The 22,593-nt window shown below is 44.9% G+C and overlaps 1 protein-coding gene across 3 annotated transcripts in view; it reads left to right on the top strand.

Moving 5' to 3' along the window:
* The window catches only part of INSR (insulin receptor), a 56,152-nt gene extending 33,871 nt beyond the window's left edge, over positions 1-22,281 (top strand). For all 3 annotated transcript variants that reach the window (XM_075175132.1, XM_075175130.1, XM_075175131.1), the window contains exons 3-21: positions 2,362-2,677; positions 4,226-4,371; positions 4,669-4,813; positions 5,060-5,274; positions 7,617-7,743; positions 8,376-8,626; positions 9,025-9,192; positions 9,868-10,069; positions 14,701-14,972; positions 15,184-15,326; positions 16,007-16,166; positions 16,514-16,613; positions 16,875-16,942; positions 17,163-17,392; positions 17,706-17,816; positions 17,895-18,054; positions 18,885-19,014; positions 19,258-19,392; positions 21,010-22,281. In XM_075175132.1, the coding sequence (XP_075031233.1) occupies positions 2,362-2,677; positions 4,226-4,371; positions 4,669-4,813; positions 5,060-5,274; positions 7,617-7,743; positions 8,376-8,626; positions 9,025-9,192; positions 9,868-10,069; positions 14,701-14,972; positions 15,184-15,326; positions 16,007-16,166; positions 16,514-16,613; positions 16,875-16,942; positions 17,163-17,392; positions 17,706-17,816; positions 17,895-18,054; positions 18,885-19,014; positions 19,258-19,392; positions 21,010-21,364 (3,434 nt within the window). In that variant the 3' untranslated portion in view covers positions 21,365-22,281. The remainder of the gene's footprint in view (positions 1-2,361; positions 2,678-4,225; positions 4,372-4,668; positions 4,814-5,059; positions 5,275-7,616; positions 7,744-8,375; positions 8,627-9,024; positions 9,193-9,867; positions 10,070-14,700; positions 14,973-15,183; positions 15,327-16,006; positions 16,167-16,513; positions 16,614-16,874; positions 16,943-17,162; positions 17,393-17,705; positions 17,817-17,894; positions 18,055-18,884; positions 19,015-19,257; positions 19,393-21,009) is intronic.
* Positions 22,282-22,593: the final 312 nt, after the last annotated feature.

Raw genomic sequence — 22,593 nt, 5'->3', positions numbered from 1 at the left:
CAGCACTCACCCGCCAGCTTGCACAAATCGTTCCTGCGCGCGCTCGCCGAAGCAGTCCGCTTCCCAGCGGGATGCTCACCCCGCTTCGGGGAGGCGTGCGCTGCGGCGAGCGTGGAAGTCCTTGCGAGACATCGGTGTGTCAGTGCTCGCTTAGGAACACGGGGAGGTGCGTGAGAAATAGCCCAGACGTTTTTCCCCCATAAACCTTGATATTTTAGACTGGAATTACTGAGTTTGATGGTGTTTTGGACTAAATTCTGGAATTTTCTGTCTTGTGTTTTTCTGTTGGCAATATTTCTAATAAACTGCAGCCGTGACATCTGTTGCTAGACTGTGCTCCATCTGTGGGCTGGTAAAGAATGTATAACCATCCCTTTAAAACAAGCTTCTCATTTTGTATTTAGTCTAATACAAGGTATCATCTGCAAGTGGCTTCTATTTGGCTGTTGCATTTCGATCGGTTACTATTTGTGACAGGTTCGCAAGGTAAGACCTATTGCTAGAAAAGGGCAAAAAGTTGGTTGGCATAAAAGAAAATGAATTTGAAATACACTCCAGTGTTTCTTGTTAATGGATGAATCTTGAGGGATGCGCAGAGGAAACACCTGCAGTGAATGACTGACATGGAAGCAGTAAGATATTTGAGATTAAATTGACCTTGTGATAGAATTTCAACCTTATCCATTTCATATTTTTTCAAAGGATTTATCAGGCTGGAACAAACCAGAGGTTGCTCATCTTGACTATCGCCTCTACTGCAGCTACTGCTGCTTATTCCAAGAATGTCATTAACCGCTTTAACGCACTTAATTCTGCAATCCTTTAACGTGGGGCGGAGCGTGGCGGAGGGGGATTTTCTCCCTAACCGCAGCTGCGGATTTGGTCACCAAAACATCGGTAGCACGCTGTACTATGGATCCTGCATGCTGCTCCTTTAGTTGAACAACACTACGCCGCGTTCCGCTAGTGGTCTGCTCACACGTGTTAGCCAGAAATTAAAAATAACATTTTAGCCCCTGAACATCGGTGTGTCTGGGACCTCCCCAAATAAAGCCCCTCCTGCTTCAACAGGAGCTTGGGAAATTTTGAGGCAGATGGTGTTAATTCCGTGCGAAGTTTCTTGGTCCGGCCAGCACAGGTCCCAGGAGGACTTGTCTCTGTCTTCCTTCTCCGAGGGCGCTTGGGCAGGACATCAGAAACCGTTCAGATGTGCCCTCAGACAAAACTCTCCTGTTCGGTGAGAAGGCGGCGGTGTCTGGATCTGCGTCTTGGCAATTCACAGCTGTAGCCCAAAGGCTGTGTGTCGCCATGCGGATAAATCCCGGCCTGTGTCCCCCGTCCCTCGTCTGAAGTTCTTCCTCCTGCTGTTTAAATGGCTGTGTCAAAGCTGCACTTGGCTTTGGCGCTTGCTCCTGTAGTGGTGATTTCAGCTTTATTACGTCTTTTCTGACTTGAAGTTCTGTGGCGTGTTCTGGATTAAGCGGTTGGGTTTAATTGCTTCAGCCTTGTTTGAGTCGCTACGACTGAGTGCGAAGGTGCCGAGCGGCGGCGGGGCAGGACTGTCCTTCCCTTCAAAGCTTGTCTGGGTTTGCTCAGCCTCCCCTCCAGCTCCTTGCTCAGCGTTAGTCATGGAGTTTGCTCTGAGCTATGCTGCCGCTTGGGTTCTATTTCGAAGCCCAAACCACTCATTAAAAGTATTGTGAGGCGCTAAGTAATGAGTAATTAGAAAGTAAACCATAAAAACCTCAAGCAGTAACATTCGTGGGTGCCCTTCTTCTTGGTCTCACTGGGAGAGTCACTGAAGAGCTTGTGTGGGGTGCCAGGGCTTCCTCCGGGGAAACCGGTGACGGGCTGATAGATGGGAAGCTAATCCTGATAAAGCTGAAGGGTTACGTAAAAGTATTGTTCGACATGCATTATTTGCAGCATTACTGTGGGAAACTTAGTTTCTTAAACTAAGAAACTAGAATCTTCTGGCTGATACTGGCTGTCCCAGGCTGGGAAACTCTCGCTGTAGAGTCTCATCACTTCTGGGCTTCAGAAATGATGTTGGAGTCACCAAAGTGCTCCGGGAGCTTCGTGGTACTGGACTGAGAGAAGAGGAAAACTCGGTTTTCTCTTTTTGAAGATGAGCATCAATGAATTGTGAGGGTGAACGATAACACAAAAAATGTTATTGAATTTTGTAATTTACACTGAAAAGTGGAGATGAGGCAGACGTCTGCGCTTCATGGATGCCTCTTGGAAAATAAAGGCGCCAAGCCAAGGGGATGAAGTGCCGTTGCTTGCAAGCCTTCCCCAGCCGTACATCATCGGGTTGTCCTGTGATACTCAGTTGCCTTCTATCTTTTCTCTTCACAGTTTGTCCACCTGCCTGCAAGTCCCAAGGCTGCACCTCTGATGGTCAGTGCTGTCACAGCGAATGTCTTGGGGACTGCACGGAGCCGAACAACCCTGAAAAATGCGTGGCTTGCCGCAACTTCTACCTTGAGGGCAAATGCGTGGACACCTGCCCCCCCGGTTACTATCGCTTTGAAGGGTGGCGTTGTGTGACCTTCAGCTTCTGCCAGGAGCTGCACAACAAGTGCAAAAATGCCAGGGAGTCGGGGTGTCACGTTATCCACAATAACGAGTGCGTTCATGAATGCCCGTCAGGGTACATCATGAACTCCAGCAAGTAAGTACAAGTGTCTGCAGGTAAAGAAGCCGTGCTAGTTTTTGTACTCTGCTTTTCTCTCGCTTGGACAGCGGGTTTGTGTTCTGTGTCAAGACCAAGAAAAGTCTCCGGCATCGGAGTTTCTGTGACAAGTACGGGCCTACTTTAATATGATTTGCAAACTAATACCTCGCTAGTTCAAGCCATTAGAAGCAGGCAGGTCTACGTACCATGTGCCAGTAGTTTATTCTTCCCTTGGCTTCCCTTGTTTCCTCTCAAGTTTGGAAAAAGTGGAGAAGGGAGATTGAGAGAGAGGACAAGGAAGAGGAGCATCCTCAAGTTGGAAGGGTCTTTCTGTAATCAAGTGGGATGAGGGAGATGGGCAGTGGAGGGGCTTTAGAAGCCCTGCTTCCCTTACCCTCCAAAGCAGACCTCAGACTAGAAAGCCGTGCTATTAAGCAGAATAGGGAGAAGTCATGTCTAATGAAAAGAGCATAGCGTACTTTGAGTGGATCGTTCTCAGAGTATCTGTCCCTCATCCCTGTAATTACTTTCATTGAGCAGGTTCAAGCTGTGCCAGACATAAATGGACAATGTAACAAACAAGTGTAGCATGAATTGAAGCAGGGAACTGCCGTTCTGTCTATCCCCAGGCTTTTTCAAGAAAGGAATTAAATAATTCATGAGCTGTTTATCACTGAAAACTTTGTTGTTTGTCCCACGATAACATTATATATTGTGATGCGTCAGATTTCATATGAATATTGGTAGCTTTGTGCTCGCGTGTATTTGCTCCTGCCATAACAATTTCAGGGAATTCATTCTAACAGGACTTTCTATTCCGTTTCCTGTTTTGCTTTTCAAAAGAATGAACTAGCAGCCCTCAAAGTAGATATGCTGCTTGTGTAACAGCAGCCGTCGCCTCTCTCCTATGCGTGTTCCAGGCTGCTGTCAGTAGGACCTCACAAAACTACTCCGTGCTTTTCCTAGAGCATTTATTTCTCTGAACTAGTTGGGAACACATTCTTGTGGTGTTACGACCAGGGTAAGCAATCATCTTGCTGCCATTTAACAAGTGTTTCCCCAGAGCACAAAGCACATGCTTGCTCGCCTTTTTTTAAAGCAACTTTATGTACAGTCCTTAATCAGAGGATTCCCAGATGAACGGCCAGCTCTCCGCTCATCAGTTACGTTTTTGGTTAATGATCTTGGTATGGAGACTGGGTCTGGGTTTCGTGATCGTGAAACCCCTGGTATGTATAGCACTGAGCAGCATTGTGGTGGATGGGCTATCCAAAATAGTCAGAATCACTTCATTCTCGTTTCTGTTCTGTAGGAAGGGACAGAGCGATTAGCATTTGAAATGTGAAAATGACAATTTAAAGAGTTATCAGCAGTTACTTGGAGTTCCTGAGAGCCATGTGCTGCGCGCTGCAAGTGAACCCCATGACGTATTGTCAGGACACTGTCGCTTTGAATTGATTACTCTGCTTTTGAGAATTGCTGCGGACGCCCCAGATGACGTTCTGCAAAAGCATCACGTCTACGTTCCCGACTCTTGTTTTTCAGCTTGCACTGCACGCCCTGCGCAGGGCCCTGTCCAAAGGTTTGCGACTATGGGAAAGAGAAGACGATCGATTCGGTGACATCGGCACAGGAGCTCCGTGGCTGCACAGTTGTTAATGGAAGCTTAGTTATAAATATCCGTGGAGGAAGTAAGTTCTGCACGAGTAAGGGGGCAGGGAGCACTGGACATCAGATCAGTGAATATGACACCGTCCATGAGCTGGGGCATTTCTCTTTTGCTTTGACACTCTGAATCTTAGAGTGAGTCAGAAAAATAACCGCAAAGCAAAGGCTCTTGCGATGTTAATTTGGGGGTTTTTGCTAACTGATTTTTGTAAGGTCTTATGAATTAATGTAAAGCAGTTCTATTTAATATGTTTGGCTCCGATATTAGTGTTCTTCTCTGTGATACCAGAAAACTAAACCCAATGTTTTCCTCTTCTTAGATAACATAGCAGCTGAGCTAGAAGCGAATCTTGGCTTGATAGAAGAAATCTCAGGTTACCTAAAAATTCGCCGGTCTTATGCCTTGGTTTCTCTTTCTTTTTTTCGTAAACTACATCTGATTAGAGGAGAAACACTAGAAGCTGGGTGAGTTCTTTCAAAAGATACTTTGTTTTACGGCTTTGAAGTGTAAGGAGTGCCAGTGCTATCAGGGTCATTTGTATTGGTAAAGAATCCCTAAGTTATTTCTAAATGTTCCTCTGCCCATGGCTTGTGGCCTACCGAGGAAGATAGGTTGCATTCATTTTTCTTTGGTGTTTGGATTACTGTATGAGGAAGAAAGAGTTTTCAGTGGATCCCCTCCCAATCCACATTTTCATTCTCTGCTTTCAGGAATTATTCATTTTATGCCTTGGACAACCAGAATCTTCGCCAGCTCTGGGACTGGAGTAAACACAACCTCACTATTGCACGAGGCAAACTCTTCTTCCATTATAATCCCAAACTGTGTTTGTCAGAAATCCACAAGATGGAGGAGATCTCTGGGACTAAGGGGCGTCAGGAAAGGAACGACATAGCCCTGAAGACGAACGGTGATCAAGCCTCATGTAAGTCTCAGAATGCAGCAAGGCTTGCATCATTTTCCTTTCCCTCTGCCTTGCTAACCTCATACTCTTATTTCTCTCAGCCTAGCCTATGATGTTTTTCCAGGGACTGTCCTTGTCCTTTTGGTAAAGCACCAGACATGTGACTGCCACTTGCTTGTGCACTGCAGTGACACTGTCAATACGCCATGAGTAAAAGTACTTACGGGTTCTGCATCTGGCCGGGAGCCTACCTTGCCAACTTTGCTCTTCAGAAGTTTGTTCTTTGTGTGCTCAGCTGTGAGTTTTTCAGGGTTGAGTGTATTGTGTCTTTTTGAAGAGTTTAGCACAACATAACCTCAGTCCCGACTGGGACTTTGTGTTACTGCTGAGTATCTGATTAATAGTCATAATCTTCTTTTCCCATGTCATGAGGCGACAGTATGCACACAGAGTAAACACAGTAGAGAAACAGGATTTCCACCCATCTCTAGAGCCGTGTGAGGGAGTTGCTATGACAACAGTCAGAGACATTTTTGCAACAATTTTGTGTTATGCTTCTCAGAGGTTTTTAAGCTAATAGCTTTCTTCAAGAACAACGATAAGACGATGCCTGTGTCAGCACGACTAAGGAGCAAACACATAATGGTGCTTTATGCTCCGAAGTCCTGCTACTGAAGATGTAGTTTTGCAGACCCTTATTTTGGCAGCAGTACTGCCATAAGCACATCCCTTCTGCACCCCCAACCCTGCTGTTTTTTCCCATTCTATGCCCCACACAATCCCCTTTCCCTGTTTGTGCCAGTAAAACACTTACAGGGCTGCGTGGTGAACCAGATAGTAGAAGTAATCTGGGGTAAAAAATAGCAAGCTTTGTTGTTCTTAACTTGTGTCATCTCTCTGCTCTGATTTATTGCCTAGCCCCACAAAGTTTTACATGCTCACAGGAACAGGAGCGTGCACAGGTTGGCACATGAGATGCTTAAGCAGGTATTGCCACCAAAAACCCCAGCGTTAATTAAACTACTATTTCAGTTCCTTGCATTTCTGTTCCTTGCTTTTCTCACAGCTTGCAATGCAGCGTAGATCATCCTGTGGCTGTTTCTCGGCATTTGGTGACAGCACTGCTTAAACAGCCCCTTCCCTGATTCTGCCCGCATTGTTATACTGCTGTAGCTATTTGTGAACAGACTTTAAAAGTTAAGATCTTTCAGCTGAATCAGTTTCCTGATCTGGTTTGCCACATATCAACACATGCAGCCATGCCAGCACAGTGGGGAGAGGGGAATGTAATGATTGCCTGCCTAAAAACTGGCAGTACCAGTGCAAAAACCTACATAGAGCTGCACCCTCAGGGATATCGCAGCTCTAGCCTGGGCAGAGTGAAGGAGGTACAAGGAATTAGCTGCCTGTAAAGGTCATCTCCTCCCGTGAGACACTAACAAGCTCTTCCCACATTTGGGGATGAAACTGGATTTGGGGTTCAAATCCGGCTCTGTCATGTGGTTGTGTGCAGCTCCCGGGCTGGCGGGTCGTTGTGTTTAAAGGCAGCTGGAGGAGGTGGTTGCATTTCTCTTTGCCAGCTTTAACTCCACTCTGCTGAGCTGTTCTCTGTGCCACCCCCCACTTCAAACCACAGGTTGCCACTGTGTTTGGCTTTTTGTTTGTTTTTACATTTCAAGTCTAGTTTTCACATTGGCAGCATCCTGTTTACCAGAAAAAAAAGAAGAAGAAGAAAAAAAAAAGCCCTTGTTTGTTCTGGACGTGATGCCAGTGAAGTGAATGTTCTTTCTCCCTTGTGCAGCTACTGCAGGAATGGCAAATCCAATCAGAGCTACACAGTTTGTCCTTCTTGGGCTGCTTGGACATACCATATCCTAACGCGTCCCTTGAGCCTCAGAACTCCACCCTCCTGCAACTGTTTGTTGTCCTTCCCTCCTGTCTGCGAACGGACCATGCTACTCCCGGGCAAGGCTGGGAATTCACGCGCTTTGAAGGCAGAGGCTACAAAAAGGCTGTGCAAACCATATTATTGGGTTCAGCTACGTAGATCATCATGAATTTTAAAATACGTTGCCTTTAGATTTCCCACTTACTAGAATTTAGTTCAGCTTTTCTACAGGGTCATTTTCATAAAATCATAGAAAAATTTAAGCTGGCAGGAACCTTAGGAGGTCACCTATTCCAACCCCTGGCTTAAGGCAGGAATAGCGTCGAAGTAAGATAACGTTTTAATGAGCAGCTCTCCTCAATGCCAACGTTCTCGTATTTATCTGTGGAGAAAATAAACATCCAAGATAATTAAAAATATAAACTGTTATTTTTTTAGTATTAACAAAATTTTTGTCGCGTCTCTTTTACTACAGGTGAAAATGAATTGCTGAAATTTTCTTCCATTAGAACATCTCATGACAAGATCCTGTTGAAGTGGGAGCCATACTGGCCTCCTGATTTCCGTGATCTCCTGGGATTTATGCTTTTTTACAAAGAAGCGTAAGTGATCCACGGTTAGGTTACAAAATAATAGCCGTGCTGGGCTTCCACAAAAGGCAGTTGGCATCGAAGAGTAGATATTAAACCTGCTGTAGGCATAGCTATTTGGCCTCTGTGATTGTCTGGCTCCTACACTTAAGTTTCCAATGTTACCCTTATATAAAAGCGTTCCTTAAGATCCCTGACTTAACCTGAGTTGTGTACAATCAAAATTCCTCATTTAAGAGCAAAACATTAGTTGTTCCAACTATCCTAGACATACATACTCTAACCATGGAATGTATCATCTCCCCACTATCTCCATGGGACGTTGAGGTTTTTATTCCCTTTGAGGTGGGAAACATCCTTTTAGAATCAAGGTTACCAAGCTGATTTTCATAAAGCTGAAAATAATTAGCCTGGATTTAGTTGTTGGGATCATCAGTGGAACAGTACCTGGTCTGTGATGCTGCTAGGAGACTGGGCTGCAAGGCTCCCCTATGCTTCCTTTTCAGACTAGAAACAATGAGATAGTTATACTTTCTCCAAAGGGTAAAGGATTATAACTTTCAGTGATGTCTTTAGAAATGTTGTTTTTAAAAGCTTGAATTAGGATTCTGTTAATTTGAGGCTTTTTTTTTTTCCCCCTAAAGTCCATACCAAAATGTGACGGAGTTTGATGGCCAAGACGCTTGTGGGTCAAACAGCTGGACAGTTGTGGATGTTGACCCACCTCCACGGTCAAATGAGCCCAAAGCCCAGGCCCAGCCAGGCTGGCTTCTGAGGGGCTTGAAGCCATGGACACAGTATGCCGTATTTGTTAAAACTCTGGTCACCTTCTCAGATGAACGAAGAACATACGGTGCAAAGAGTGAAATCATCTATGTCCAGACCAATGCTACTGGTCAGTATCATTAAATTAACGTTGCCTTGCAAGTGAAAAAGAAAAATAGGCCTGAATAGTCTTCTGCCTGGTCGTCATGATAGTCCCATATCCATGAAACTTCCCACTGCCGTTGCTGCTCTACTTTGGTAGGAAGGTTGCCAAACCAATGGAAGAATGTATGCTTCCCTGCACGGGGAGATGGTGCCAACGAGCGCTTCTTCCGTCAGGCTTGCGTGGCCACGTGTAAGAGCTTGTGTGCACACTGGTGTTTCCTGCTGCAGGGTTGTTGTCGGTGGACCTCCTATGGCGAGCGTTTCCTTCCGTGGAAATGGAAACTTGCCTGTGTTTGTCCCCTGTTCTGTCAAGCTCTCGCAGAGCAGCGGAAGTGACCTCTGTCTCTTTTCCAACCCACGCAGTTCCGTCAGTCCCACTAGATCCAATATCTGTTTCCAACTCTTCATCCCAAATCATTCTGAAGTGGAAGCCACCCTCGGAGCCCAACGGAAACATCACACACTACCTGGTGTTCTGGCAGCAGCAGGCAGAAGATAGCGAGCTTTATGAACTTGATTACTGCTTAAAAGGTGAGTGTGTGGTTCTCTCTCTGTGCCTTTCAAGCTTTCTCAGAATCGTCTGGAGATTTTTCACACATTTTGGAGGTGGTCTGGATGCCTAATTTTGCCGTTTTCAAGACTGTTGTTCAAGAAACAGGCTGAGATGCAGCTGTGTGCTCCCACTGTTCAGTTACATTAGGTGCTACTGCCAAGTTATGTGCAAAAGCTCTCCAAAAACATTTTTTTATACAGGAATCAGATGTTTTTTTTCCTTTAGGGATCTCCCTTCTGCACTTGTTCCTTTTAAACTGAGTAACAAGTGTAATAACAGCTATGGAGATAGTAAGGGAAAATATCTGTGCTTCTGGAGATCAGTGGCTGAGTTAATTTTTGAAGGCATCCTGTGCCTGTTTTGGAATTTTTTCAGGATACAGAGTTTCACTGAGGACTCCAAGAATCTTACCTGCTGCTCTGTGTTACCTAAACTGAGATGAACTGGGGTATAACTCTGTTTGACTAAGCTCCATTTCAAAAATAGCAGAGTTTTGTCTAAGAGAGGGAAAGCTGCCCGGCCCTGGGTGTGAGAGCTCAGGATGCCCAAATGTGCTGTGAATCTTGTGTACGCTAGTTTTGGATCTTTGTAGGTTCAAACATCTGCTTCTGCCATGTCAAGCATGAGTGATACTAAAATTGTTTTGTCCACAGGATTAAAACTGCCCTCAAGGACGTGGTCTCCTCCTTTTGAATCCGAAGACCCTCAGAAGTATAATCAAAGTGAAAATGAGGATGTCAGTGGAGAATGTTGTTCCTGTCCTAAAACAGACTCTCAAATACAAAAGGAGCTGGAAGAGTCTGCTTTCCGCAAGACATTTGAGAACTATCTTCACAATGAGGTTTTTGTCCCCAGGTACTAATATCAAACAATATTGCCCAGGTGGTCTGGGGTAGGGAAATGTAATGATTACTAAACAAAAGTCTTGGGCTGGACATGGCCATATTTCCAATTTCTGTGGGCTTCCATGAGACTGTCTAGTCCAGCTCAATATGTGTGTCGGAGACTGGCGAGGGCCGAGCACCTAACTGGTGTTATTACGGATTTGGAAGATCCTGCTCTTATTTCCTGTCTCTGAATTCTCCTCGGCTTGAGAACGAAGTGAGAATCCTTAACAAATAGCTAAATGCCTGCAGCTCATTTAAACTTGTGTGATGCCAAAAATAGCTATTTTTTTCTGTTCTGAAATTTTGTGGTCTAGTTTTTCATCCACTTGAAAAGAAAGGAAAAGAAAAAGGGAAGTTTACCATGCCACAGCCTTGTCCTTTAGGGTGGTATTTGCGGTCTTCCTTGCACTTAGTCTGGGAAATACCTCCAATACCATGAGGAATGCGACGGCTGTGGGTGGTGAATGTCCTGTTTTGAATGGCACACACAGTGTCACATTAAGTGGTGTTGAATGTCTTCACACTTCATATGCAACTTACAGAGGAAGCGCTGGGAATCAGGTTAGAGTCTGTAATGATTTACCCTCTTCACTGTCGTGTATCTTGTGCTCCAAATTTATTCTCAGCTTACTGCGCTTAGCTAACATTTATTTGCAGCTGCCTGACAAAAGCTACGTTACTGCACTGAACATTTTTTATTATTTGAGTGCATTACTAGACAGCGTCTCTTCGCTGCGAGCCTGCGGTTGTCACATGGAAGCTTGTGCTATTTCTTTTGCTATTTCTTTGCTGTTAGTGCTGATCGGAAGGACAAGTTTCAGTGTGCAAAATCATGCCAGGACACAACGTATTCAAAAGCAGAGGAGAACCAAGCCGCGTACAAAAGCCAAACTCCTTTTGATGTAGGCAGACAATTCTGACAATCTGATTTCTTTTTTTTTTCCTTTTTTTTCTTTTTTTTCTTTTTTTTTTTTTTCTTTTTTCAATTTTATTGTGCAGCCAGCCCAGGACGCTTCTCAGGCCAGTTTCTGGGGTATGTATTTTAGGAAGAAACCAATCACCAGGATGTGCCACCTTGTCAGCCTGCTAAGGAAGAAATCTCCACTTCCCCTGGGCTAACTAATCCTTTGAATACAAGCCCTTTTTGCTGTTATAAGTCAGCAGTAAAGATACCTTCCTGCTGACATGCATCCTGCTTGTCTTTTCTGACAGGCTTATGTGGCAACGTAAATTAGAATTAGTTTTCCTGTGAATACTGTGGCTACTGCCTGCTCGCGGGGCAGCCTGTCTAGAGCCTGGCAACTGAACGTGAAACGTGTTTTACGTCAGGTGCTTTTTGTGTGGCTCCTGGTGGTTTATTGACCTCTCTCCAGGCACTGTGAGGACTCCCCTTGCGATTAGAAGCCTTCTGCCGTTCACGGGGAGGAATCTCACCGATGGTAATATGAGGGAATATGAGATGGCCGGGGTGCAGAAGACAGAGCAGTTGAGAAGTCACTCCCCCCACGTCTGGTCTCCTTGCGTTCCGTGTACCCTTTTTTTCCTCCTGTCCTGTTCCCAGCTACCTGATCCCTGTGCAGTATCCAGTCCGTACGAGGCTCTGCCGCAGATCGGCCATGCTCTGCCTTGGTCCAGGTCTGATCTCACCTCATTTGCTGGAAAATCATAGAAGCTGTTCCTTCCCCGTGTGCATGGTTGATTACTTTAGGAGATACTATCACAAGTCTTGTGGGTTAATTTGCTCTGGCACTGGCAAGGCAAGCGAGAAGTTTCTAAATGCTTCTTGCCATACCCGCCTTCCCAGTCAGAGCAAACAGGTCTCTTTACACCACGTGCTTTGTAACCTCCCTTTGCAGCTGAACAAAGTGGCCATCAGAAGCTGATGCTTTGTTTCTTCTTTCCTGTGTTACTTGCTCTGATATTGAAACAGGTTTTGCCCAGATTGGAGCAAACGGGTGGTTGCACGCTGGAACAGGTTGCCCAGGGAGGTTGTGGAGTCTCCATCCTTGGAGGTATTCAGAACCTGACCAGACGTGGTCCTGAGCAACCTGCTCTACCTGCCCCTGCTTTGAGCAGAGGGGTCGGGTTAGACAATCTCCAGAGGTGCCTTCCAACCTCAACCACTCCATGATCCTGTGGAAAGCATGGAAAGATTTCAAAAGTAATAAAAGTCCTGAGAGGCAGAGGGGAGCTAAATGGCTGCTATTCAGGGTGTAATTTCATGCATACCCTCCACCATCACTACTGCAGAAAAAGCAGTCTCTCTTGTCTCTGTCTCTGTCCTCTCTTCTGTCACACACACTTGTGCCATTACAAATATTAGTGGGTCACAGAGTGAACAAGATCTGGGAAATGACTCACATTAAAAGTAGCTTTTTTTTCCTTGGTTTCCCAGTCCAATCCAATTAATTGTACAGACAAATACATAAATGCTTTTGCCAGCACAAGGGGGAAGACAGGCCAGCTGTTCCTCTGCTAGTTTTAGGTGTGTGGAAAAACTTGGCTTAAGCTAGCTGAGGCATTTTTAAAATCCCCCATCACAGGCCATGTTGCGTGTGATGAGTTGTCACTGCCATCCTTGCAACTGAGAGCCTTCGCACGCGCTGATGGTCTCTGACAGGAGGAGGAGAAGGAGCCTGAATCTCAGTATTTCACAGGGAAGGTCCTTGGAGCTACTGAAACGGCCATAATGAAAATTGCACTGGATCAACCTGTGGGAAGACAGCAGATGTTTGAAAATACAGAGAATTTGGCAATAAAATTGCTGCAAATCTAGGATGATAAATATGTGAAGATCGGGGTTTAGAGCTTCAAAAGTTTTTCTGGCTTTCTGTTACTTGAGGGAGAAATTATTCTTGCATTTTACTCTGTTGCATCAGTGGTCAAATTACTGTTTTACTTGTGAAAAACAAAATTCTCTTAAACATGAGGAAAAGCTGAATCCACACTTTGTAAACAGTGGCGCATAGCTTTGCTTTTAAGTCCAAACAAGGGTCTGGTTGACCGTAAAGAATCCTTCCAAAGGAGGGAGGTGGCATGACCCAGACCTGGGTCTCTGAACTCTGCCCCATTGTTAGGGGACACTGTTCAGAACAATGCACAAGCTGAGATAACAGCAGCTCCAAAATGAGTTAATTAGTAATTAGAGAAAGAGAAAACTAAAAACTGGAATCTGCTCTGCGGAACCTGCGGTTTGGTATCCCATTTTTTCATCGGGTGGATGAATATGCTTACGTTGTTGTGTACCGCCCGATGTTTAGTTTGAGGAAATCTTAAAATCTGCTTTCCAGCTGGTTGCATTTGCTGTTGGAGGAGAAATAACACCAGGGAATGCACGATCTGCACCATCCCCTGTTGTGGCTGTGGTTGGCCAATTATTTGCCTGGTAGTCAGAGGGTGGCAGTGGAAAGTTCAGTTCGGCAGCAAAGATTTGCTTCAACAGCTTGTTCATTTTTAGAGACTGGAGATGCCTCCAGTGTGGGTTCAGTTCAGGTCACTCTTTGTACCCTTTAATAGCTGTACACACATGCACACACAAAAAAAGATCATCATCCCCTTAGAATACACGGTCCAGTTTTCAAATGGCATTAATTCCTCTTGTGTAACTAAATACTATTACTGATTCACCATGTTGGTTAGTTCCCAACCTGGAATTCCTCATGGCAAATGTGTGGCAGGACATAAAGCGTTAGAACGAGGAGTTTTGTTTTGGTATTTGTTCCTTTTTTTTTTCCAAGAAAATGAAATTTGTGAATGGTTCTTAATTCGTTGAATTTATTCTGTTTATTTACTGACAAAATCTGACGTTAAGGTTGGCTAGTAGCGCTCGCTTGCAAACAGGGGAGTTGACAGGATCACAATGCTGGTTCTGTTTTTACAACTGCAAAAAATTGTTTTTCAGACTGGAGTGCAATAATTTGAGAGGCAATATTTGGTTAACAAAACCGCTCAACTAATACGTAATCTGAATCTGTGAGTTTTAAATGTGTCTGTTGAGAAGAACGTAATAGATTTGGTCTCTCAGGAAAAGGTTAAAATTATCTATCTATTGATATAGATTCAGCCTTAGGGTTCAGAGTGGCAGATGTATTCCAATGAGCTGTGAAACTGGTCTTACGCTTTATAACTGCAAGTTTATGACACTTGGAATATGTGGAACGTCTAAGGTCATCAGAGTTGGGGGCTGTGATACGACCTCATTTGCTAGAATGTGTAGGAGACGAACTCCGAAGCATTGCAACACTCTACAAGGCATCCGTGAGGCAACCTAGTAAAGTTGTACTCGGCTAAGAGGATCTAGAAGAACTTGAATGCTCAAGCAAATACTTTAGACTTGGATTTTCCACACCCCCCCCCGTATGAAGTTGTGCAGGGAAAGACTCGGGGATACGTAATTTTGAAAAGCTATGTGCATTACAGGGGGTGAGACAGGCTGCTTGTTTTAAAAACAAAAAAAAGTCCTGAATTTCTTTGTTGCATTGCAAATATGAGGCTTCAATTTGAGTTTTCAGAGCCATCCCATTTTTAACTCTTCCTTTTCAGATGAATGTGTTTACATTGAATATAACAAGTAACATTGTAACCTCTATTATTTAATAGGCCATCAAGAAAACGAAGAGACCTTGGCTCTGTGGCAAATGCCACTGTGGTGATACCCACCATCGCATCCTCTCCAAACAATTCTGCAGCAGCATCTGAGAATGCAGAGGAGCAGAAACCTTTTGAAAAAGTTAAGTCTAAGGAGTCTTTGGTTATCTCAGGCCTGCGGCATTTTACCGGGTATCGCATTGAGCTCCACGCTTGTAACCACGATGCTCAGGAATCCCGATGCAGCGTTGCAGCTTATGTCAGTGCCAGGACCATGCCAGAAGGTAATTATCTTCCTGAGCTTTGCTTTGCGTTGATGGCTGTTTCCAAAATACTGCTTGTCCTATGGGAGCCAGCTGCAATGCAGAAACATCGTGTAGGACTGGTGCTCTCCTTACGTCCTGATAAGAAAGGATGATAGAAGTAGTAGTGGCAGTTTTGAATTTTGCAGAAGACATGAAATAAAACTATAATTAATCACGACCTTGGTTCTAGCTAAAGCTGATGACATCGTCGGTCCAGTTACCCATGAAGTGGTTGAAAAAAATACCGTGCATTTGAAGTGGCAGGAACCAAAGGAGCCAAATGGTCTTATTGTGCTGTATGAAGTGAATTACGGACGTCTTGGGGAGACAGAGGTGAGAATTTCTGCTTGTCCCTTAACACAGCACGTTTGGAGCAGTAGCTCCACGTGGGAGTCCAGGACAGTTTGGTCTTTAATAGTCCTCGTGCATACGGTGTTCTGTCCTGTCTCGTTTCCTCGTGCATGAACCAATGTGACGTAAAACCTTACCAGCGAATTTGTATCCTCTGGAAGCCTGTCTGTGGCGACACTGAGAAATACAACTCTGCCTCTGTGGCCCCTGGTTGCCAAATAAGCATATCTAATTTGCCAACTTTCTGCATGGAGTTTTTTTAGGAATTTTATTTCACAGAAGGACAGAAAACATACATCTAAATTTCAGTTGGTTAGAGAAGTGAAGAAAGCGTTGGGCAGCCAGAGAGCTCGTGGGCAGCCCTGCTGCCCGTGCAGAATGCCAGTGCCCTGTGGGCAGGAGGGCCTGCCAGCCCGGTCAGGTTTCAGGGCTGCGGTCCAGGACAGCAAATGGCATATGCTCTCTGTAATCTGAACCGCTAAACTGTAAAATGCAAATCCAGGACAAACCACGATATTGGAAAAGACCTGAGCATGTGAAAGCCCTATTTGTGTACGTTTGCCAGGGAAGGAGGTGAGGTAGAAATCCTAGTACGCTGTTACAGAGCTCCGGGTTGTTGCAGAGGTAGCGTAACGCAGCCTTCCTCTTCCCTCCTCCCGCAGGAAGCACACTACTGCGTTTCCCGTAAGCATTTTGCCAGCGAGCAGGGCTGTAAACTCCGAGGGCTGCAGCCTGGAAACTACAGTGTCCGTATACGAGCTACATCACTGGCTGGAAATGGCTCATGGACAGAACCTACCTATTTTTATGTGGCTGATTATTGTGAGTTCTTTTTTTTTTTCCCAACATATAATTCCTGATAGAAACCCAGGTTAATTTTGGAAGATGGGGGTTTAGCAAGCAGTGCACAGAGAACTGTAGGGGGTCATAAAATACTTACCAATACATCTACTTTCAAGAAATGGAAGTTAGAAATGCGTGACTTTTCTTTGTGTAGGTAGCTGTTGAACAGCAGTTTGAGTTCTTATTCTGACCAGCCCCACGTTCTGTATCTGAAATAGCCTCTAGTTTCATTATTTGTTCCAATTTTTCAAGGGGGAGATTTTATTGAGGAAAAGACTTGGATTTTGGACCTGTATAATACCTCCAACTCTCTCTTTCTCTCTTAGTGAATGCTCAGCCTAATATTGCTGTTATAATTGTTCCGATTATTTTTGCCATCATAATTGCTGGAATTATTGGAGCTGCTTACGTGCTTGTGAAAAAGAGGTGAGTGCAATTTTATGTTGTTTCCACCAGAACAAGCAAAACTTACATCCAAAGATTTTGTTTATTTGTTGGAAGTAACTCTGTGTTTATTTTCTAATGTAGATAACGATTGCAACGTTAATTTAGTTTAGAAATATTTTGTGCCTTTGAAAATCAGAACAGTTTATATTTGCTGCATGCTTTGGGAATTAATCGAACTGCCTTCAGTTCTAACGTGTCAAAGGCTGCAAATGTGCTGAAGAATTTGTGTCTCTTTTCCAGACAAACCGAAGGACCAACTGGACCACTCTACGCATCCTCTAACCCTGAATATCTCAGCGCCAGTGATGGTGAGAGCAATAAGGGCTTTCGTCAGTGCCTTATTTCTTCCACGGTCATTCAGGCAGTGCAGCAGTGTGGGATTGGCATTGTGTCTATGGAGTTTTTCTAGTCTTTTTTTTTTTTTTATTTATACCCTTGTATCCTGTGGCAGTGTTACACCAGGCTGCTACAGAAATGTCTTTCAAAAGATACTTGCTCAATTCAGAAACGTTTCCCTCTGCTCAACAGTCTATGTTCCCGACGAATGGGAGGTTCCACGAGACAAGATCACCCTCCTCCGAGAGCTGGGACAGGGCTCCTTCGGCATGGTGTACGAAGGAATCGCCAAGGACATAGTGAAGGGAGAGCCGGAGACTCGTGTAGCTGTGAAAACCGTTAATGAATCGGCCAGCCTCCGCGAGCGCATCGAGTTCTTAAATGAAGCTTCTGTGATGAAAGGGTTCAGCTGCCATCATGTGGTAAGCATCGCTGGGTGCCTCGGGTGATTAGCAAGTCCCATCACATAACTAATAGTTCTTTCAGAGCTTGACGGGCAGCTTACAAAAGCAGCCCTTGTGCAGAGGCGGTTGATCAAAAAGAGCTGGGATCTTTCCGTGCCATATTTTATAAAATGCATCTTTCAAAACTTCTCGTCGTGACAGGGCTTTGTGGTGCTGTTCTGAGCTCTTGTTCTCGGCCTGTTGGCTTTGCTATATCCCCCGCTTTTCATAGCTGGGCTCTGCCCAGCGTGTTTGGACACAGCCTTGAGGGAATTTCTCACTTATTTTCCAGGTTCGCCTCCTCGGGGTGGTCTCAAAAGGGCAGCCTACTCTGGTGGTCATGGAGTTAATGGCACATGGAGATTTGAAAAGTTACCTTCGCTCTTTGAGACCTGATGCCGAGGTAAAGACAGGAGAGAGGGAGTCTGGTGTGCAACAGACTAACTTGATTTGGTTTTTAATACTTCTTCATTTATTGTAGAATAACCCTGGTCGTCCGCCACCAACGCTGAGAGAAATGATCCAGATGGCTGCAGAGATCGCTGATGGCATGGCCTATCTGAATGCCAAAAAATTCGTTCACAGAGATCTTGCAGCTCGTAACTGCATGGTTGCAGAAGACTTCACTGTAAAAATTGGAGGTACGTAGTATGTGATCGGAAGATAATTTTGTGGGTCATATTTGTTGTAAAGGCAAATACATGAAGCCCGAGACCAATGTGGCAAACACGGGTGATTTTCACTGGCTCCCTTTGGAAATGCAGCAAACTTTCCTCTTTTGCTTCCCTACGAAACAATTGTGTGGACTTTCGTAAGAAAATAATCTCCCTTAGAGCCAGAGCAGCTCTTCTCACCTTCTCTATTCTCAAACCTCTATCCAAAAAGTTCATTGCCTTTCCAGCCTAAGCTGCCTAGGGTTATCTCACTGTTCTTTGCTTTCATGAGAATTACGACAAAGAAGGTGTTGGGTACAACAAACCAAGTGTTGATAAACCTATCACTAGGTCAGGTGCCTTCTAAAAGTCATTTCGCTTCCACAAGAACCAGTTTTTAACCCAAACCCTTTTAGAAATAAGTAAATACAACATTTAAAAATAAACCAAAACTCCACAGCATGGTGGTTTTTCAGACCTCTCTGGACTTAAGCCAAGGCAGTGGGATTTCAGGGCAAAGACAGCTCTCTTTCACTTAAAGGGGATGAATAAAAATAATGTTTAGAATAGAAGCTGTCACTAAAAATTTTAACTCTGGAGTCTCTATCGCAGCTCTGTAGAAAAAATGCAGGGAAAAGGCAAATGTTTTGAAGGTTAATCACAAGGTGACTAGTGACTGCAAATTGGGCCACGGGAGGCTTACTGGGTGTATGAAAATAGCCTGGCGTCAAAGGAAGGAAACACTCATCTGGAGATGTTGCACAGTAGAAGTAGCAGGGAAGGAGAGACATTTAACACATCCCAATTGCTTTTCTCAGACTTTGGCATGACCAGAGATATCTATGAGACGGATTATTACCGTAAAGGAGGCAAAGGACTGCTGCCTGTGCGGTGGATGGCACCCGAATCATTAAAGGATGGTGTTTTCACTGCTTATTCCGATGTGTGGTAAGTTGTACTCGGCAATCCCAGATGGATTCTAGCTCAAGAGCTCACTATTTTAACACACATGGTTTAAATTGTGCGTTGATGACTTCCTCAGAGCACAGACAAAACAAAAACATTGTTTTGAAAGCCTCTTCTTTAAAATATAGTCATGTTCTTGTAAAGTATGCGTTCTCCAAAAGAAGACTATCACTTGTAGATCTTCAGGATGTTGTATTCTCACCAGGAGTCTTCTCTCTTTCTTAGGTCATTTGGTGTTGTCCTCTGGGAAATAAGCAGTTTAGCAGAGCAGCCGTACCAGGGACTCTCCAACGAACAGGTGCTAAAGTTTGTAATGGATGGAGGATACCTGGATCAGCCGGACAACTGCCCGGAGAGGCTGTGAGTAGTAAAGCAGGGGACGATCGACCAAGCTGCACTCTTTAGCTAAAGTGTGGCCAACAAAGGTGGCCCGACAAGTGGCACCTCTTAACCCCTTCTCTGTTGGGGAGGAACAACACAGACGTTAGCCGTATCTCACAGAAACTCAACCAGTGCATCCTTAGCGATCCAGGAATTAAAGACCTGAGCCAGCCTGTTTCACTAGAAGGGGAATTAAACCAACCTGGACCTTACGTCGTGAGTACAGGTTCAAGAGAGGAAGTACAAAGCACAGAAAAAGCTTAAAATACAAATAAGCGCTGTATCAGTTGCCCAAACAAAATGTTTTTCCTCCACTCCAGACTAGTGGATGGCAGTTGGCTTATGTCACGTGGCAAAGCCTGGCCACGGTCTGCATCCACGTGGCTACGGAGCCTGGAGAGCAGCTTGTTAATCCCAGGTCTGCCAAGGTTTTCTGTAATTCATCTCTCTATACTACGTAAATCGTCTTGAGAATTACGACAACTTTTTACCGCTGATTTTCAGAAATCCAATTTTTATGGCTAATGAGGAGGGAGAGGCAGGAGAATGCTGTGCTGAACCAAGAGCTGTTTATCGTGTCCGAGGCCTTTTTCGTTTCTGCTGCAGACTCATTGCCCCACTTAAAGTACAAGGCTAGGCTGCCTGCAGGGCTAGGGAGAAGAGAGAGCACTGTGTGAAGACAGTGGAAAACACCCTGCAGAGATTACAGGCTGAAGCCAGACGTTCTCCTGCGCCGGGGTTAAGGGTTGTTCTCTGCAGCTGCTCGTGACATTTACTGTCTGGAGGTTGCTGCGTCCCCAGGTCTGCCAGCACAGCTGCGTACCCAGATGCTCCCTAAGCTGCTTCTCAGAGTAATTAAAAAAACCCCGTTACTAAGTGTTCAACCTGAGCCAGGGCGTTTTGACAGAAGGGTGTAAGGAGCCACTGCTGAAGCAGTGTACAGCGGTGAGGGGCAACCTGGTAACCTCTTACCCCAGCCTGCTTCTGGCCGAAACAGCACTTCCAGAGTCAAAAAATAAACATGTTTTGTGAGTATGCTTATGAAAAAAGCCTGCTGTCCTGGAGATTTGTCTCTCGTGGCCAGTTACAAACTCCAGTTTGAAACTTTATTTGTACTTGTCAGTTCTTTCTCCACGGTGTCTGATAACATGTGACCTCTTGCCGCAGCCTTTCTTTTGGGTGGGATGTTTACAGGACCTCCGTCCTCTGCACAGCCTCCTATTTTCCTTGAAGTTTTAGGAGCTTTGTTTATCTTTCAGGCTGAGTTAAAATTAAAATTGAATGAATTAAAAAATTGTGACCTGGCTATAAGCGTGTGCGCGCGTACACAGAGCATGTGAACTGCAGCCCTGTTTCCTTTGGAAGCCAAGTTAAGAACAATTGAAGGAATTGGAAGGAATTTTTGATCTAGACAGAAATAGAGAAGAAGGAGTGTCAGGATCTGCAGGCAAATATGGAGACTGGAAAGAGAACAAACCGTTTGGGGTGTCAGAGGAGTAGCGTGTGTGGTGGGTGGTCGGACATGGGTACCGGTGCCAGCCCTGCCTACGTGAAATTGTTTCTTCCTACCCCTGACTCTTGTTTGTCCTGATCTAGGCACAGCCTGATGCAGATGTGTTGGCAGTACAACCCTAAAATGCGGCCCACCTTCATCGAGATCATCGAGATGCTGAAGGAGGACTTGCACCCCAGCTTCCACGAGGTCTCGTTCTTCTACAGCGAGGAGAACAAGCCTCTGGAAACAGAGGAGTACGAGATGGACTTTGAGAACATGGAGAGCATTCCCCTCGATCCCTCCTCGTACTCGCAGAGGGACAAAGTCCTGGGGCGGGACAACGGACCCTCCATGGCCCTGAAGGGCAACTATGAAGAGCACATACCTTACACTCACATGAACGGTGGCAAGAAAAACGGGCGGATTCTCTCCATGCCCAGGTCAAGTCCTTCCTAACGCTTCCGGCTTGGCCCACGGGTTGTGTCTGCTTTTTTCCCCTCCACAAATCTCAGGACTCTTGTTATTGCTGCCACAGTGTATGACACACGTCTAGAAACTTCAGATTTTTAATCATCTTATGATTAATACTTTTTTTTTTTTGCCAAGTTGACTGGTTGTCAGTGGACTTATCTGTGAACATAAATGGAGAGGTTTCCATGGCTGCTGTCCCTTCTGTAACCATGGTTTCAAAACAGGAAGCGACCGTGTAAGTTAAACCGAAGGAGGAGCATCCACGTTTGCCAACAGAAGACGTGAAATTTGCTGGTATCTGAGCTGCAGCGTAACGGTGCGGAACAAAACTTCTGCAGGACAAAAGCATTTCCAGTAGAATTCCAGGCTTTCAGGCATACTCTTCACTACAGCTGAAGGATTCAACACATCAGTCGGACGCGCCAGATCCTCAGATTGACCAATAGCTGCTGCTTTCATACTTTTTAAATGGGTTAAATCCCTGGGGTGCGTGCGTGTGTGTGCGTGTGTGCAGTATATATATGTGGGGTGTATATGTATAGCAAAATATACACTTCTTCTTTTTGTACATAGGTTTTGTATGTTCTCACAGAAGCTTTCCACTTCTCGGAAGTGTGTACTTATCTTTTTTCCCATTTCCCTGGAGTGACTGAATCCTAAACAGATTATTTTTATACTAAGGACTCTTGGGAGTAGGTTTTCTCTCATCAACAAATGAGGAAAATGTGCTGGGAGCCAAAGGAGCAGAAATCTGAGATTTGTGGGTACTTTCAAGACCAAACGAAGTAGGAGTCCCCTGACCTGAGATACGGAGTTTTCTGTCCTTACAGCATTGAGTATATATATTGTTTGTTGTAACATATTTAAAAATGTCTTTCGTTTAAATTGTAACTTCATATAAATTATTGACTCTTTATGATCCTTTCGGGAAGGGGAGAATTTGGGGGATTGTTTGGTCTTAAAGTGGTCCAAAGATTTCAGAATGAACTAATTTTAGCCGATTACCCTTTCAGAAGCTATGAAGCATAGATTGAGTTTATACTTGACAAGGCTTTATAACACCGTTTCATGATCTATACAGTGCAGTCAGCTGGCTCCGGTCGAAGCCCTGAGATAAAGGAGTCGGGTCTTCACTTGGTTGTTGGGGGTGGAGGACACCAGACCATCCCGGTCCCCAGTCCTGCTGCTCCTTTGCCCCCGCTTCCCTTGCTTTG

The sequence above is a fragment of the Calonectris borealis genome, chromosome 28 (assembly GCF_964195595.1).
Source record: "Calonectris borealis chromosome 28, bCalBor7.hap1.2, whole genome shotgun sequence".
Classification (NCBI taxonomy): Eukaryota; Metazoa; Chordata; class Aves; order Procellariiformes; family Procellariidae; genus Calonectris; species Calonectris borealis.
The sequence above is the reverse complement of the archived record's forward strand: the minus strand, read 5'-3'. Positions and strand labels throughout refer to the sequence as shown.